General features: G+C 42.5%; 1 protein-coding gene across 4 annotated transcripts in view; it reads left to right on the top strand.

Moving 5' to 3' along the window:
• The window catches only part of TPR (translocated promoter region, nuclear basket protein), a 33,388-nt gene that overhangs the window by 18,430 nt on the left and 656 nt on the right, over window positions 1-14,302 (top strand). The window contains exons 30-50 of one of the 4 annotated variants that reach the window (XM_064719338.1): window positions 24-154; window positions 510-720; window positions 872-1,018; window positions 1,402-1,600; window positions 2,226-2,431; window positions 2,887-2,948; window positions 3,807-4,015; window positions 4,320-4,592; window positions 5,382-5,530; window positions 6,334-6,417; window positions 6,748-6,948; window positions 7,289-7,420; window positions 7,980-8,070; window positions 8,528-8,715; window positions 9,610-9,678; window positions 10,256-10,365; window positions 10,998-11,104; window positions 11,796-11,891; window positions 12,029-12,185; window positions 12,829-12,947; window positions 13,805-13,903. In XM_064719338.1, the coding sequence (XP_064575408.1) occupies window positions 24-154; window positions 510-720; window positions 872-1,018; window positions 1,402-1,600; window positions 2,226-2,431; window positions 2,887-2,948; window positions 3,807-4,015; window positions 4,320-4,592; window positions 5,382-5,530; window positions 6,334-6,417; window positions 6,748-6,948; window positions 7,289-7,420; window positions 7,980-8,070; window positions 8,528-8,715; window positions 9,610-9,678; window positions 10,256-10,365; window positions 10,998-11,104; window positions 11,796-11,891; window positions 12,029-12,185; window positions 12,829-12,947; window positions 13,805-13,903 (3,040 nt within the window). The remainder of the gene's footprint in view (window positions 1-23; window positions 155-509; window positions 721-871; window positions 1,019-1,401; window positions 1,601-2,225; window positions 2,432-2,886; window positions 2,949-3,806; window positions 4,016-4,319; window positions 4,593-5,381; window positions 5,531-6,333; window positions 6,418-6,747; window positions 6,949-7,288; window positions 7,421-7,979; window positions 8,071-8,527; window positions 8,716-9,609; window positions 9,679-10,255; window positions 10,366-10,997; window positions 11,105-11,795; window positions 11,892-12,028; window positions 12,186-12,828; window positions 12,948-13,804; window positions 13,904-14,302) is intronic. The other 3 variants (XM_064719341.1, XM_064719342.1, XM_064719340.1) reach the window with 3 other exon arrangements.

The following is a 14,302-nucleotide window of genomic DNA, read 5'->3' on the forward strand; positions in this document are numbered from 1 at the left end:
CCCCTCTTTTCTTCCCCTTCCAGCACTTACTGAGCCAGCAGAAGGACACTGACCTCGAAGAGTATCGAAAGCTGCTCTCTGAGAAGGAGGCAAATGCCAAGCGTGTCCAACAGATGAGTGAAGAAACAGGCAGGCTTAAAGCAGAAGTTGCCAGGTGTGGTATTGGTCAATTTGTAAAAGGTTTGGTGCAAAGCAAAATATTCTAATTATAGTTGTATCTGGAAGTGTAACTTCTTAAGTGCCTCTGTGTAACTGTGAAACTTTTTGGTATTTCTTTGGCTTGATAACAAGCAGGGAAAGTGAAGTGAGAGTTGTTTTGCAAGCTGTCTATTAGCTGAAATTATTCCAAAATTATGTATTGTAGAATATTTTCTATTCTGTATTGCAAAATCCTAGAAAATATAATCCACTACAGATAATGCTAGTGAAGTTACATAAATAAGGAATATTGAAATGTATATGTTTTCAAGCATCTCTTTTGCATCTCCCTCTGATCACTTGTCATTTAGAACTAATGCATCCTTGACTACAAGCCAGAATCTTGTTCAGAGCCTGAAGGATGAAGTAACTAAAATAAGAACAGAAAAGGACATTTTGCAAAAAGAACTGGATGCTAAAGTGGCTGACATACAGGAAAAAGTGAAAACTATAACACAGGTCAAGAAAATCGGTCGCAGGTACAAGACCCAGTATGAGGAGCTGAAAGCACAGCATGATAAGGTCGGTAGAACTGAAATGGAGCATTCCTTAGAGTTCCTGGGGTTTGCCAGAGCTTTTAACCAATCACTTGGCACACAAAATCATCTTGTGAAAGTAATAATGTTGTGATCAGGTAGTCCCCTTCAGCCTTGTACCCCTTGATGCCTTTCAGATGGTTGCTGAATCATCAACCCTGCCTTTGGCAGAACCACAAGAAGACCAAGTTTCTGCCCAGGAAGTACAAGAGCTAAAAGACACTCTCAGTCAAGCTGAAGTGAAAACAAAGAATTTGGAGACTCAGGTTGAAAGTTTACAAAAGGTAAAAACAATGAGTAATTTCGGAGTACTGTTCTCCACTGCAGTCTTAAGTGTGTAACAGTGAAGAATGGGAGGGTGTTTTAATGTGTGTCACAGAAATATGGGAAGTGACCAATTTTGCCTCTACTTTCTTGGGAAGGAGGGATCTTGAGCCTGGTGTAAATCCTGGGTTTAATGTTTCTAACATTATTTCCTGGAAGAAGTGGGAAAGAGAATGCTGTTCTCCAGCTCTTGCATTCAGAGAGGACTGAACTCCTGTTGTTGTTAAGAAGCTTTTTAACCTTAATCCATTGGCCAGTTAATACCAGCTCCTTGGAACTTGGCACCTGTATTTGCCAAAGTGGTTGGTTGTGGCCAACAATTGCAATCTTTCTCTCTCCCTAGACAATAACAGAAAAGGAAACTGAAGTTAGAAATCTCCAGGAGCAGATAATGCAGCTACAGACAGAACTGGCCCGTTTCCATCAAGATCTACAAGAGAAGACTACACAGGAAGAACAGCTCAGGCAACAGATCACAGAGAAGGAGGAGAAAACAAGGAAGACCTTGCTTGCAGCCAAGCAGAAAATTGCACAGTTAGCTGGTATTGTATTTATTATTTTTTTTCTGTCCTTAGAGATGTTTGATTATTTCTATGACAAAACCTTTAGACAGAATGCTTGAAAATTATGGCCTGCTTCATATTTTACTGAAAAGTGTTTTCTAGACTAAATGCTACAGGGATTGTTCTAAAGTTTAAAATTTAATTCCTTCAGAGGATGATAAAAGTACATGAGTAGCTGCACACTGAACATTGAAAAAATTTTACTTACTTTTGGCCAGCCAACATGATTACGTTTTTGATCCTTCTGTTGATTAGAGCAGATTGGCCTTACTAACAACTTGGGTAATCTCCCCTTCCCTAAATGTAGAGTTGCAAAGCACATTGTCTCCTCTGTTTGTAAATGTCACTGAGAGGAATGATGGTGTAAGAGCTTGCTGAAAACATCTTGTTTCTTTTGGGAGTACTTCTTTATCTATTACATATTTTTCTATTTCAGTTTCTTTTTATCTAATTGCAATTGAAAAGAAAAATGGCCATATTGCCTCCCAGATCTCCTTTTATAGCTTAACATTTTTAGGATTTCAGAATACTTCAGTGACCTGGTGAAACACCCAGGTGTTCAGTTGCAGATTCAGCAAGGCTGGACCCTTTCCTGTTCCACCAGGTACAAAAGAGCAGCTCACAAAGGAGAATGAGGAGTGGAAGCAGAAGAGCAGCTCCCTGGAGGAGCAGAAGACGGAGCTGGAGGTGCGGATGAGTGCCCTGAAGTCCCAGTACGAGGGGCGGATCTGCCGCCTGGAGAGGGAGCTGCGGGAGCAGCAGGAGCGGCACCACGAGCAGCGGGATGAGCCCCCAGAGTCCACAAACAAGGTACAGCATGTAACAATCCTGCCAGGCAGCCCTGGCACAGCAGCCTGGACTCAGGTGCCACCATGCCCTGCTCTTGGAAATCCACAGGTTGGCCTCACTAAGGGTTCAGAACTTAATTTAAATTTCCTGCCCTAATCAGAGTTCCCAGCACCAACAAGCAGGCAGTTCTGCCATTCACTGTGAATCAGTCAAGGAGCTCTCTATTTTTGTATTTTACTCATGCATTCAGTATAATGGGTTCATGTCTCAAAGCTTCAGAAAATACCTGAGCAGTTACCAAATTGTTTTCCAGCCTTGGTATGGCTGGTGTGATTTGGTTCAGGGAATTTGCCATAATTACAATACCCAACAAGCATTTCTGTCACAGACTTGTTAGCAAAGTGCTGAAGTGTTTTCCATGTTGCCTGCACTGTTTCATGTATACCTGACATGATATCTCTGGTTTTTACTAATAGGTCCCAGAACAGCAGAGGCAAATCTCACTCAAGTCTACTCCAGCTTCAGGTGAAAGAGGAATGTGAGTTCAAGGCATTTGCAGAATTTCTGTGGGTTTATCATTATGTAGTTGCTCTTCTTTTTAGCAAATCACTGGCTTTTCATAATTTTTCTTAAACAACTGTAAAGATACTGACTGACATAGTGCATTCCTCCTGTTTTCCGAGCTACATCTAATCAATAGGGCTTTTAAGCTGCAGGCTGGTATATTAGCCACCTGGAAGATGGTATCTGGGAAACATGAAAGGTTTTTAAAAATGTTTTCAGACTAAGGTTTTTGAAGTTGTGTAATTTTGATTGTTAACCTTTTTGGTTTGGGGAAGGATCTTCCTTGTGCAAGAATGAGAAATGGACTGAACAGATAATTCTGAAAGATAAAATAGTCATTTGCCTAAGCTCTGAAATGGGAAATACTGCTCTACTACTGAGCTGGGATAACAAACTCCCTCTCAGCTACTATGAAATGCATCCTTTGACTTTCAAAAACGTTTCTTAAAATTTGGCTGCCCCTTGTCTCTGCCAAGAGATGATGTCACTCTGTATTGAGTGAGTCAGTTTTGATGTAAGATGTGTTACTCACTGTAATAAAATTCCAGCACAGCCAACAGTACAAACATTTTGATCTCTTACTAGATTCCCACTTGATTACCTTGGAAGAAACCTGTCAGTTCTCCAAGCTGGATAAAATGCTATTGATGGCATAGTGTGTCTCTCTTTTTCAACTATAAAAAGTTTTGAAGACAATTCCTTAGGCTATTCTCAGGCTTTTAAATTTAAAAGCTTTAAAAAAAACAGTGTTTCTGGCTATGAAAATATACTTGTTTGTTATTTTTAAAGTCTGCTTTCTGTACCATGATGAAACCAATCTCCTGTTTTTCAGTGCCAGCACTTCAGATCCTCCAACAGCAAACATTAAACCAACTCCTGTTGTGTCAACTCCCAGTAAAGTGACTGCTGCAGCAATGGCTGGGAATAAGTCTACTCCAAGGGCCAGCATCCGTCCCATGGTGACTCCTGCCACGGTCACCAATCCCACCACTACCCCCACAGCCACAGTTATGCCAACAACACAGGTGGAGACTCAGGAAGGTGAGATTTTTAGTGTAGTATAAGGATCCTCAGTACTCAGAAGTGCTGCCTTTGCCTTCAAAGGTTGGTGGCAGTCAGTTTGGAAGGCCCACAGACAGTGTCACTGTCCCTGCATCTCTTGGTGTATTGCACTTCCATGACCATTTTATTTGCAGCAAAGTTCACGGTTCCTCAGCTGGAGATGTGCATAACTTGAATTCATCTGCAGGACACTGAATGTGCTTGTTCAGGGCATCCTGAGAGGGACAGTGTGAGCTGTGCTGGGTGAATGCAGACCCTGACTGTGCTGCTGTTTGCCTTGCAGCCATGCAGTCGGAAGGACCCGTGGAGCACGTCCCGGTGTTCGGCAGTGCCAGCGGCTCCGTGCGCTCCACCAGCCCCAACGTGCAGACATCCCTGCCCCAGCCCATCCTGACTGTGCAGCAGCAGACCCAGGCCACTGCCTTCGTGCAGCCCACCCAGCAAAGCCACGCTCAGATCGAGCCTGCAGCTCAGGAGCCAGCCCCTGCCATCGTGGAGGTGGTGCAGAGCTCCCAGATAGAGAGGCCTTCCACCTCCACAGCCGTGTTTGGCACAGGTTGGTGTCATTTTGTTGGCCTCCCTTGCTCAATAGTTCCTTGTAGGTGGCTCCAGTTGGGTCCTTGGCCAACCGGGATTCCCATCAGTTTGGGCCTTTTTCTCCTCCCTTAGTTTACTGTACATTTTAAGAACTTCTAAAGTTAGGCTTCCTTCTTGAGCTGTCAGAAATGGTGCCTCTGAAATGCTGTTGGCACTGCATCTCTTAAAGTAGAAAGAGAATAAAACTTTGTGTTTGGCTTTTTCAGAGCAGCTTTGCTCTGAAGGTTTAATACATCAAACCTTACTGACTCTGTTTCCATGGCACTATGAGCAAGGTTAATTCTAGGAGCCATGAGTAAGCTCCTTAAGCTTGAGTTTAAAATATAGGAAGTGCTCTAAAGCTACACATTTTAATGCACTCTTGCACATCTGTTTGATCTACACAGTGTAAATAGAACATGTATTCCCCAGAAAAACATATCTGCAGACTGCTGGGGTTCTCTTTTTCCAGCTGATACTCTTAAAGATTTTGGGTGTACTTGTCCAAAGCAAAGATGTTGGAAGAAATATTTGGGTTGTACCCTGGTGCTTATAATTAGGGTCAGTTAAGTTGTGAATAAAGGCCTGAGAGCTTAAGACTTGTAGCTCAAGGGGTTGATGTTTTCCTGCCCTAGGAGACAGCTCCGTGCAATTCTGATTGTTGTCATTCAGTGCAGAAATAGAGGTGATCTTCAGAGGAAAATACCAAAGCTTTTGATTTCTGGTTTACAGATGTGTTGTTCTTAAAATAACTGAGAGGTCTTTGCAGTTTCAGCTACCCCCAGTTCCTCACTGTCTAAGCGCTCCCGAGAGGAAGAGGAGGACAACACTGTGGAGAACTCAGACCAGATCTCTGAGGAAACAGTGGATGCACCTACTTCAAAGAAACTGAGAATCATGCAGAGAGTTGGGCCTGAGGTTTGCATAAACATAAAGTGCTACTATTTAACCTTTGTAGGATTTGAATGGGAAAAAAAATGTGTTACTTCAGAGCAAATCAGTGAATTCTTAATTGACTTTCTAATCTGTTGGGGAGGAAACAATTATATTTGGGTCTCTAAAAAGACAGAGGTTAAACCAGTTAGAATGAATGATGTAAATCTTAACCTGTAGGATGGGAGAGAGGGCTGTATCCTAGGGTTGAGGAGGAAGAAGTTCAAACTTCTTTCAGTACGGTTTGGAAGATCTTTATGTACAGTACTTCTGGATAAAAATAAAGGGTATTTAGGAGATGGGAAGCAAAGATGAGTTGTTGGAAAAGCCTACAGAAGATACATGTGAATGTTGGTATGAGGGATTTGGGATGTGCTGTGAAAAAGGGACAAAATTGAGGAGACAGAACCTCACAGTATTAAGGAAGGCAAACATACTTTATTAACTCTGTGCCAGAGAGATGTTCACAAGAGAAAAAGGGCAGGATTGTGTAAGAACATTGCCACTTAAGGATCTAAGAGGCTGGAGGTAGAATGGGAAGCTTTGATGATTTGGTTTTAGTCCTGAAAAGACTGAGGTATGCTGAGATCTATTGGGCTGGAGAAGTCATATTTCTCCAGGGCAGGGAAGTGAGATTTTTGATAAAAGCATTGCTAAGGAAGCCAGAGAAAATGTTGCCCATAACCTTTGTGGCAAAAGATAATTTTTATTAAAGTAAAAAACAAAACTCTCAAGCATCTTTAGGGCTGTTGGTGTGTTTGAAGTGAGAAAAATCTTTGTTTTTGCAGGAGGAAGTGACAGCCGAAGAGAGCACTGATGGAGAGGTGGAGGCACAAACATACAATCAAGACTCACAAGACTCCATTGGAGAAGTAAGCATATTTAAAGAGCAAAAATCTTCAGCAGAAAGATTTCTGCAGAAATAGCCATCTGCCCCCCAAACTCTCAGTGAAATTTAGAAGTGAAATCTCAAATGGAATCCTTCAGGTTTCCCATGGAACTATTTTAAATGTTTTAAAGTTTAGACTGGAACTGTTCAGTCACTGACAGTCACCTGTCACATTCTCTTTTGTCCTCTCCTCTGGTCAGTTTTTGAGGAACAGCAATAGCTGTCCTGTAAGCATCAGAGTCTGGTTCTCTTGCTGTTGATTGTGGTGCAGTGAGTTTGGTTTGTGCTGGTGATTGCCTTTGCTCTTTGGCAGGGTGTTACACAGGGGGAGTACGCGGCCATGGAGGACAGCGAGGAGACTTCCCAGTCTATCCCTATAGACCTGGGGTCCCTTCAGTCAGACCAACAAAACACTTCTTCATCTCAGGATGGCCAGTCCAAGAGAGATGATGTGATTGTAATTGATAGTGATGATGAAGATGATGACGATGAAGAAAATGAAGGCGAGCAGGAAGTATGTATATCATGGAATTCCTTTATGATTTTGTCTTTCATCAGATGTAAAACTCACCAGACAGGATTAATTTAATCCAAATATTTTTGACTGAGTAGTTGGTTGTTGCCTGAACTTGTAGTGTTTTAAAGCTACCTGCTAATTCACCTTTTTTCACCAGAATTTTTCTGTTACCTTCCTTTATCTGAACCCTCAGGCTTTTCCGTGTTCTTTCCTACCCTTGTCCTGTTGAAGAGAGAGAGAGGGAGTGTCTGGGTGGGTGTTGATCTGTGCACCACATCCAGCCTATTCCACTCCCCTTTCTGCATTTCCCTAAGGCTCTTTTACTGTCTCATCACAGGATTATGATGATGAGGAAGAGGAGGATGAGGATGATGATGAAGACACAGGGATGGGAGATGAAGGTGATGACAGCAATGAAGGAACTGGTAGTGCTGATGGCAATGATGGATATGAAGCAGATGATGCTGAGGTGAGATTTGTACATTTCTTTTGTAGCCTGGTAAATTTCTTGCAGCAAATCAGTGCTGTAATACTCACTGCGTTGTTGAAAGAAATTTACCAATACTCAATCACAAATATGTATGCTTGGAAGAGAAAATCCTGGTATGAATTCATCCCCAAAAGTTGAAGGGTGATACTGGGTCATGGTAATTTGTTACAACTGTTTCCACAAGAAAAATCAGCTGGGAATGTTAAAGAGGGCTGAATTAAAAAACAAAGCATGGGAGACAGCAGCAAATACTGTAGTTACAAAACTGGTGAGGCTTTTGAAGAGCTGGATATTTCACTGTGTTGTTATTAAATGATGGCAGCTACATTTTTCAGGTTTGTATATGCACAGGTTCTCAATACTTCTGAAATCTCATGCAGTTGAATATGTTTACCTAATGCTGTAGCTACATAGAGAAATCTTCTAAGATTGTCATATATTTGACTTTTTTTACCTTCTAAATACTTTTGTACTGCTTTTATATTCTCTTTACAATGTATAATTTGTTGAGTCATACTCTGTTTATGCGGGATTTTAGGGTGCTGATGGTACAGATCCTGGAACAGAGACTGAAGAGAGCATGGGAGGAGCTGAAAGCAACCAGAGGGCAGCAGATTCCCAAAACAGTGGTACAGTTATTCCATGTTTCTTCACAGTCTGTGTAGGCAGGGGGAGGGAAATGTAGAAGCTATTTTCCATATGTTAAAATCTGCACGTAAAAGTAAAAATATAAGTGAAATACCAAAGGCCATTTCACCGTGCAGTGTGGATTCTTTTGAAATGATCTTTTCTGGATTTGTTCTACATTCCTTTGAAAATCCTGCAAGCTGTGGTTGCTGTGGAAATTTAACGGCTCAGTGGATTAATCAGTCTCTAAATCAGCACCTGAATAATTAACACTTTGTTTTAGTGCTGCTGTTGTAGCTGGCACAAGTCCTCTTCAAGTGATTTTACCTAACAATACTGGGCCGTCGGCAGGCTTGGAAGGGAAAAATGAGTTAATTTTTCAGCAGAATTGGAAGATTTGCCTTTATGTATTCAGCTTGGTTCCTAGGGTTTTCCCAGCCCTGTGTATTTGTGTTGCAGGAGAGGGGAGCACGGGTGCTGCAGAGTCCACGTTTGCCCACGAGAGCCTGCGGGAGCAGCAGCCGTCATCGGCATCGTCCGAGCGCCAGGGCCCGCGGCCCCCGCAGTCCCCACGGAGGCCCCCGCACCCCCTGCCCCCACGGCTTACCATCCACGCCCCTCCCCAGGAGCTGGGGCCCCCAGTGCAGGTACAACCAGCTCCAGTGCCTCAGGAGACTTGGGAAAAAATTGCTGTATGGTTTCTTATCAATATAATCCATTGGAAAAAATGTTGCCGGCTGTTCAGCATGATAGAAGTGGTAGCTGAGCAAAGGGGTTTAGTCATCCTGCAGATGATGGCTGGACAGGGAATGTACAAATCCACCCCCCCCTTAATGCTTTTTATCTTGGAATTCTTATTATATTATACCAGTGCTTAGTCAGTCAGTGGCTGATGATACTTCCACTCGAAAAGCTTTTCTTAGCCAGGTTGTAGCTCAGATTTGAAGGGTTTTTATGAGTTGCCCCACTGTAGATGGGGCAAAGGAATGCTGCCATTTATTTTCCAAGTTAAACCTTTCACAGTTAGTGCCTAACCCATGATCATGCTTGTTGAAGACGTGTAGATTTTGTAAATTAAAACATCACAACAGTAATTCTTCAAAAATATCCTGACTGAAATGATCCTTTACCATTAACTTGTGCTGAGGCTTGAGATCACAATGTGTTCATGTTTTCTATATTCAGTAGAGACTTGAGTAGAAGATTACTGTCACTTACCCAGAATATACACATTGTCCCCCAGAGAGTGCTGGGGCACTGAGCAGGTTCCCCAGGGAATGGGCACAGCCCCAAGGCTGTCAGAGCTCCAGGAGTGTTTGGACAATGCTCTCAGGCTTTTCCTGGGTTTCTTGGGCCTGTCCTTCATGCAGGGGTTGGACTTGATGATCCTTGTGAGTCCCTTCCAGCTCAGGATATTCTGTAATTCCATGATTGCCTACTTAGTCATTTAGCTGCTATCCTTGGCTCTGACTGAACACTTGTAGGTTGTTAGAATTCCAGGACTACATTTACACAACTTCACCCATTTCTCTCCCATAAAGAGAATCCAGATGACTCGAAGACAGTCGGTGGGGCGAGGGCTTCAGCTGACCCCTGGGATAGGTGGAATGGTGAGTGGATTAGAGTCTACTACTAGTGCCCTGCTTTCATGGAGCACTTCTAACTCCTGAGGTTACTTTGGTTTTTAAAGAAGCCTGGCTGCTGATTTCAGGGAAAGATGGTCTCTGTAGTCTTGCAGAAAATATCCTATTCCTGTTAATTCCTGTATTAATGGAAGGCAAAGATTAGAAAACTCCCAGGAAACAAAAGGCTTCAAAAGAGGCTTAATTGGTTTTGTCTAAGGTGATTTTATTTACTTATTTTTGGAGTCAGTCAGTGGCCATGTTGCTGGAAAAAACAATACTAAGTTCAGCTTCATCCTAAAGGAACAAGGCTAACTTATGCTGTCTCAGTCAGCTAATTTTGAACCCTTTATTCAGCTGTATTTGGCAGAACAAATGCAGGTTCAATGAGAGAAAAGAGACTAAGTACCTTCTCTGAGACCAAAGGCATCAGCTTTAGATGTCTGAAATTAAACAAGAATTTTGTTAGAGCTAAATCTGTTATTGTTTTGCTGGACTATGTGGAAAAATCAACCTTTAACTCAGCTAGTAAAAACTGGAAATACATTGTAGGCTCTCATATCAGTCTCTTTTTTTCCAGCAGCAGCACTTCTTTGATGATGAGGACAGAACAGTTCCAAGTACACCAACTCTTGTAGTTCCACATCGTACAGATGGATTTGCAGAAGCCATTCAGTAAGTAGATGTGAAAAGAAAAAGGAAAAAAAAAGGCTTTTCTCTATTCTTTATTCTATTTCTTTCTATTTTTCAGCAAAATGAAAATAAATTTAAATTAAATTCACTTGTGATGGAAGGAACATGGTAGGTAGTAGGATAGATAACTGCATGCACAGATAAGTAATTATTGTTTGACTTGTGTGTCATATAACTGATCAACAGATTAGGAAGTGAATATTCTCCCATGTATTGTAACCTGGTGATTTAAGAAGAGATTAAACAAACAAAAAAGTTCTATCAAATTTCCTTCCTTGTTCTTCCTCCCTCCCCATTAATATTGCTAGTGAAAGTTGCCTCCATTTCTGTTTTTGGGATGTTCTGGACATGTCCAGCAATCCACTTAAAATTGTGAGAGTTCATAGAATAGATAAGTAAAGAATATTCTCTTCAGGACTGTTGTACTGATTTTGAATGCATTGCTGATAATTTGAGAGCTAATTGCTGTTTATTCAGCGGTAGCTCAGCTGATTTTTGTGGTCAGTGTTAGTTCATTTTGTCTCATGCTTGATTTGTTCTCTTGGTCAGAAAGTTCTCCCGCCTGCCCTGATCTTTGGTGGAGTTGCAGAATTCCTTAAGTTTGTGTTTTCCAGTTCCCCCCAGGTAGCTGGAGTTCCTCGGTTCAGATTTGGGCCCCCTGAAGATATGCCACAAACCAGCTCCAGTCACTCTGATCTTGGGCAGCTGGCATCACAAGGAGGTAAAGCACTTCTGGGCTCTCTTTTCTGTGGGTCTTTGAGTGAAAAAGAGAGAATTCAGTCAACAAAACACAATTTTGTTTTGTGTTTTGTTGACTGAAACACAGAACTTCAGGAAACTGTTGAAGTGTGGAAACCTGCAACTCTAAGATAATTGTCAGCAGGGAGAGAATAACAGAAATTGAGAAGGTGTTTCCTTCAAGCTGCTACATTTATAGTCGTGTTAGGATTTTGAAATTGAAGGAAATGTTGAAGAAATGGTTTTTAACTTCAATTTTACTATTGGTTGTAGCTGCCCTGTAGTGAAACAATAGGGGAAAACATCAAATGCCGAGAAATCTTTGGGCTATATCCTTATCTGCTTAGAGATGCTCAGGCTGTTGTGTTTGTTGTTGGTCTGAATCTGTCCCTTTCCTGGAATCCCTGTTGTTATGGAACACATGTTCTCTGAAGAAAGCTCATAGGAAAATAATGCAAGGATGAAAGTTAAAAAAACAAGCATTAATATTTTCATCAAGGTGTTACCTTCCAATAAATTATGATCAGCTCTGGCAGTAAGTCAAAACAAAATAACAAAAAATCTGCCTAAGTACAAGTGACTGGATTATATCAAATACCCAGACGGAAGACATTGGCTAATCCTTTTTTTAGCCACTCATTTGGCTGGATTGTCACTGGAACTTTGTGTTGCAGGTTTAGGGATGTATGAAACCCCACTGTTCCTTGCCCACGAGGAGGAATCAGGGGGTCGTAGTGTCCCCACAACACCGTTACAAGTGGCAGCACCGGGTAAGTGGCAGAGGCTTGCAGAGCGAAGCTGGGAATGATTCCCTGTGGTCAGGGGGAGTGCTGGGCAGCCTGTCCCCGAGCTGCCTGTGCTGTCACAGGCTCAGTGGGCAGGGCCTGAGGGTGTCTGTGCTCCCCAGTGACGGTGTTCACAGAGAGTGCCTCGGCCGACGCCTCGGAGCACGCGTCCCAGTCTGTGCCCATGGTCACCACCTCCACCGGCAGCCTGTCCACCACCACCGAGCCTGGCGCTGGCGACGACGCCGATGAGGTCTTCGCAGAGGCAGAGTCTGAGGGGTAAAGCACCACTGCTTTGGCTCACTAGCACTGCTGACATGTTCATTGTCACCCAGGGGCAGCTCAGACAGCCTTTTGTAGTGCTGTGAGGCAGGACAGTCTGAGTCTTCATCCAAAACCAGTGGTTTTCTGCTGATCTTCTCCTTGGGGTTCAATAGAATAAATATAAAAGTCACCCCAAAAAAATTTTCTTTAAGAATGCAGAGCACTCTAACATCAGTATTTGACTATTGCAAAGGCAGAGGTTGAAGCATCAGTTTGTGGAATAAAGACTAAGGCATTCCTGTGTAATACAGAAAATCACTCCGCATGCAAAGCACACATATATGATTAAGTCACCCAGTTAAGACAGTGAATGTACAAAAGATGAAGCACAGGGCTGGTATAAACAGTTCTTAGTGAACTTTGAAGACAAATAATTTTGTCTTTTACTTTACAAGCACAACTTTTAATACTTACAATAATTGCTATATGTTTTATTATGATAAAGATCTAAAAGGGAACAGTTTATAATTTTCTGCTATATTTTACTTTTGATTTTCATTGAATCTTTGTGTTCCAAGAGAGGGTGTTTTTTTCCTGGATCTTTCTGAAGCTATGCAAATATACTTACATGGTTCTCCTCCTCCACCTTCCCTTCTAGCATTACTTCAGAAGCGGGTCTAGAAATCGATAGCCAGCAAGAGGAAGAATCTGTTCAAGCATCTGATGAGTCAGATCTTCCTTCAACTAGTCAGGATCCTCCTTCAAGTTCATCTGCAGGTACAGGATAATCACAGTAATAGTTCATACCTTTTCATTAAGAGTGGGAATTCCTTTGTCCAGCATAGTGGCTGGTAGCCAGGATACACAAAATAAGATAAAATCCTTAGAATCAAAGACTCATTAAATGCTTTGGCGTGGAAGGGATCTTAAAGCCCATGCAGTGCCACCCCTGCCATGGGCAGGGACACCTTCCACTAGCCCAGGTTCCAGCCTGGTCTTGGGCACTTCCAGGGGCAGCCACAGCTTTTCTGGGCACCCTGTGCCAGGGCCTTACCACTGTTACGGAGAACAATTCTTTCCCAATATCCCATCTGACCCTGCCCTCTGGCAGTGGGAAGCCATTCCCTCTTGTCCTGTCCTTACAGGCCATTGTCCCAAGTCCCTCTCCAGCTCTCCTGGAAACCCTTTAGTCACTGGAAGGGGCTTTAAGGTCTCCCCAGATTCTGTAAGAGCAAAATCATATTTTGATGCTTATAGATTCTTTGGTAAACCATTTTACCTTGGACCGCAGTGACTGGAGTAGGCCAAGTAATAACAACACTTCAAGGAGCAAACATTACTGATACTTTGGTGATTTATTCATTGGCATATTTGATGTCTTTAAAATATTTTTAATTAAATTGTGAAACAACAATAAGTTAATCTCTATTGAGTTATCAATTAACCCCTTGTATAGAGAGCAAGAGAAATGCAGTTTATTTGTTTTGAAGCTTTTATTTATCTTGGAGGAGAGGTCAATAAAATAAGGAAGGCACTTTTATCATTCTAAAGTAAAGAAAGCATAACCATATCAAACACGTAGAGATGAGAAGCTGGCAGGCACAGCCCCCCTTTCTTTCTGCCTCTCCCCACAGACACGAGCAGCACTCAGCCCAAGTCCCTGCGCCGTGTCCGGCTGCAGCCCCCGACGCTGAGGACGGGCGTGCGTGGCCGGCAGTTCAACAGGCAGAGGGGTAAGTGCTCCTGGCTGCTCCCTGCCTGGCAGGGAGTGAGGGAGGGACACACAGCCCTGCCTCCAGTTTGGTGTGTGACCCTGAGCTCTAGTTTGGGTTTAGTCTGTTAGGCTGAGCAAGTTTCGGACAGGCAAACTTCCTTCTGCAGTGGCACCTGGCTCTTATCAGTAGAGAGAATGTAGAGGGCATTAGATCTTCAAAGTTCTAAAGGAGAGTTTCAGAAATCTGTTAGGACAGCAGTTTAGAAAATTCTGGTTTTAGTATTAGAGGAGCTTCCATTTGGTACATTAAGGATTCCAGTTATATCAATGTGTACTCATTGAAAAAAGCTTTATTGGAAGTATTACAGGTTTTCCAGTGTAATGGAGTTAAACCATGGCAAGAAATTATTTTTGCAAC

This window comes from Zonotrichia leucophrys, chromosome 8, assembly GCF_028769735.1.
Source record: "Zonotrichia leucophrys gambelii isolate GWCS_2022_RI chromosome 8, RI_Zleu_2.0, whole genome shotgun sequence".
In the NCBI taxonomy this organism is placed as follows: Eukaryota; Metazoa; Chordata; class Aves; order Passeriformes; family Passerellidae; genus Zonotrichia; species Zonotrichia leucophrys.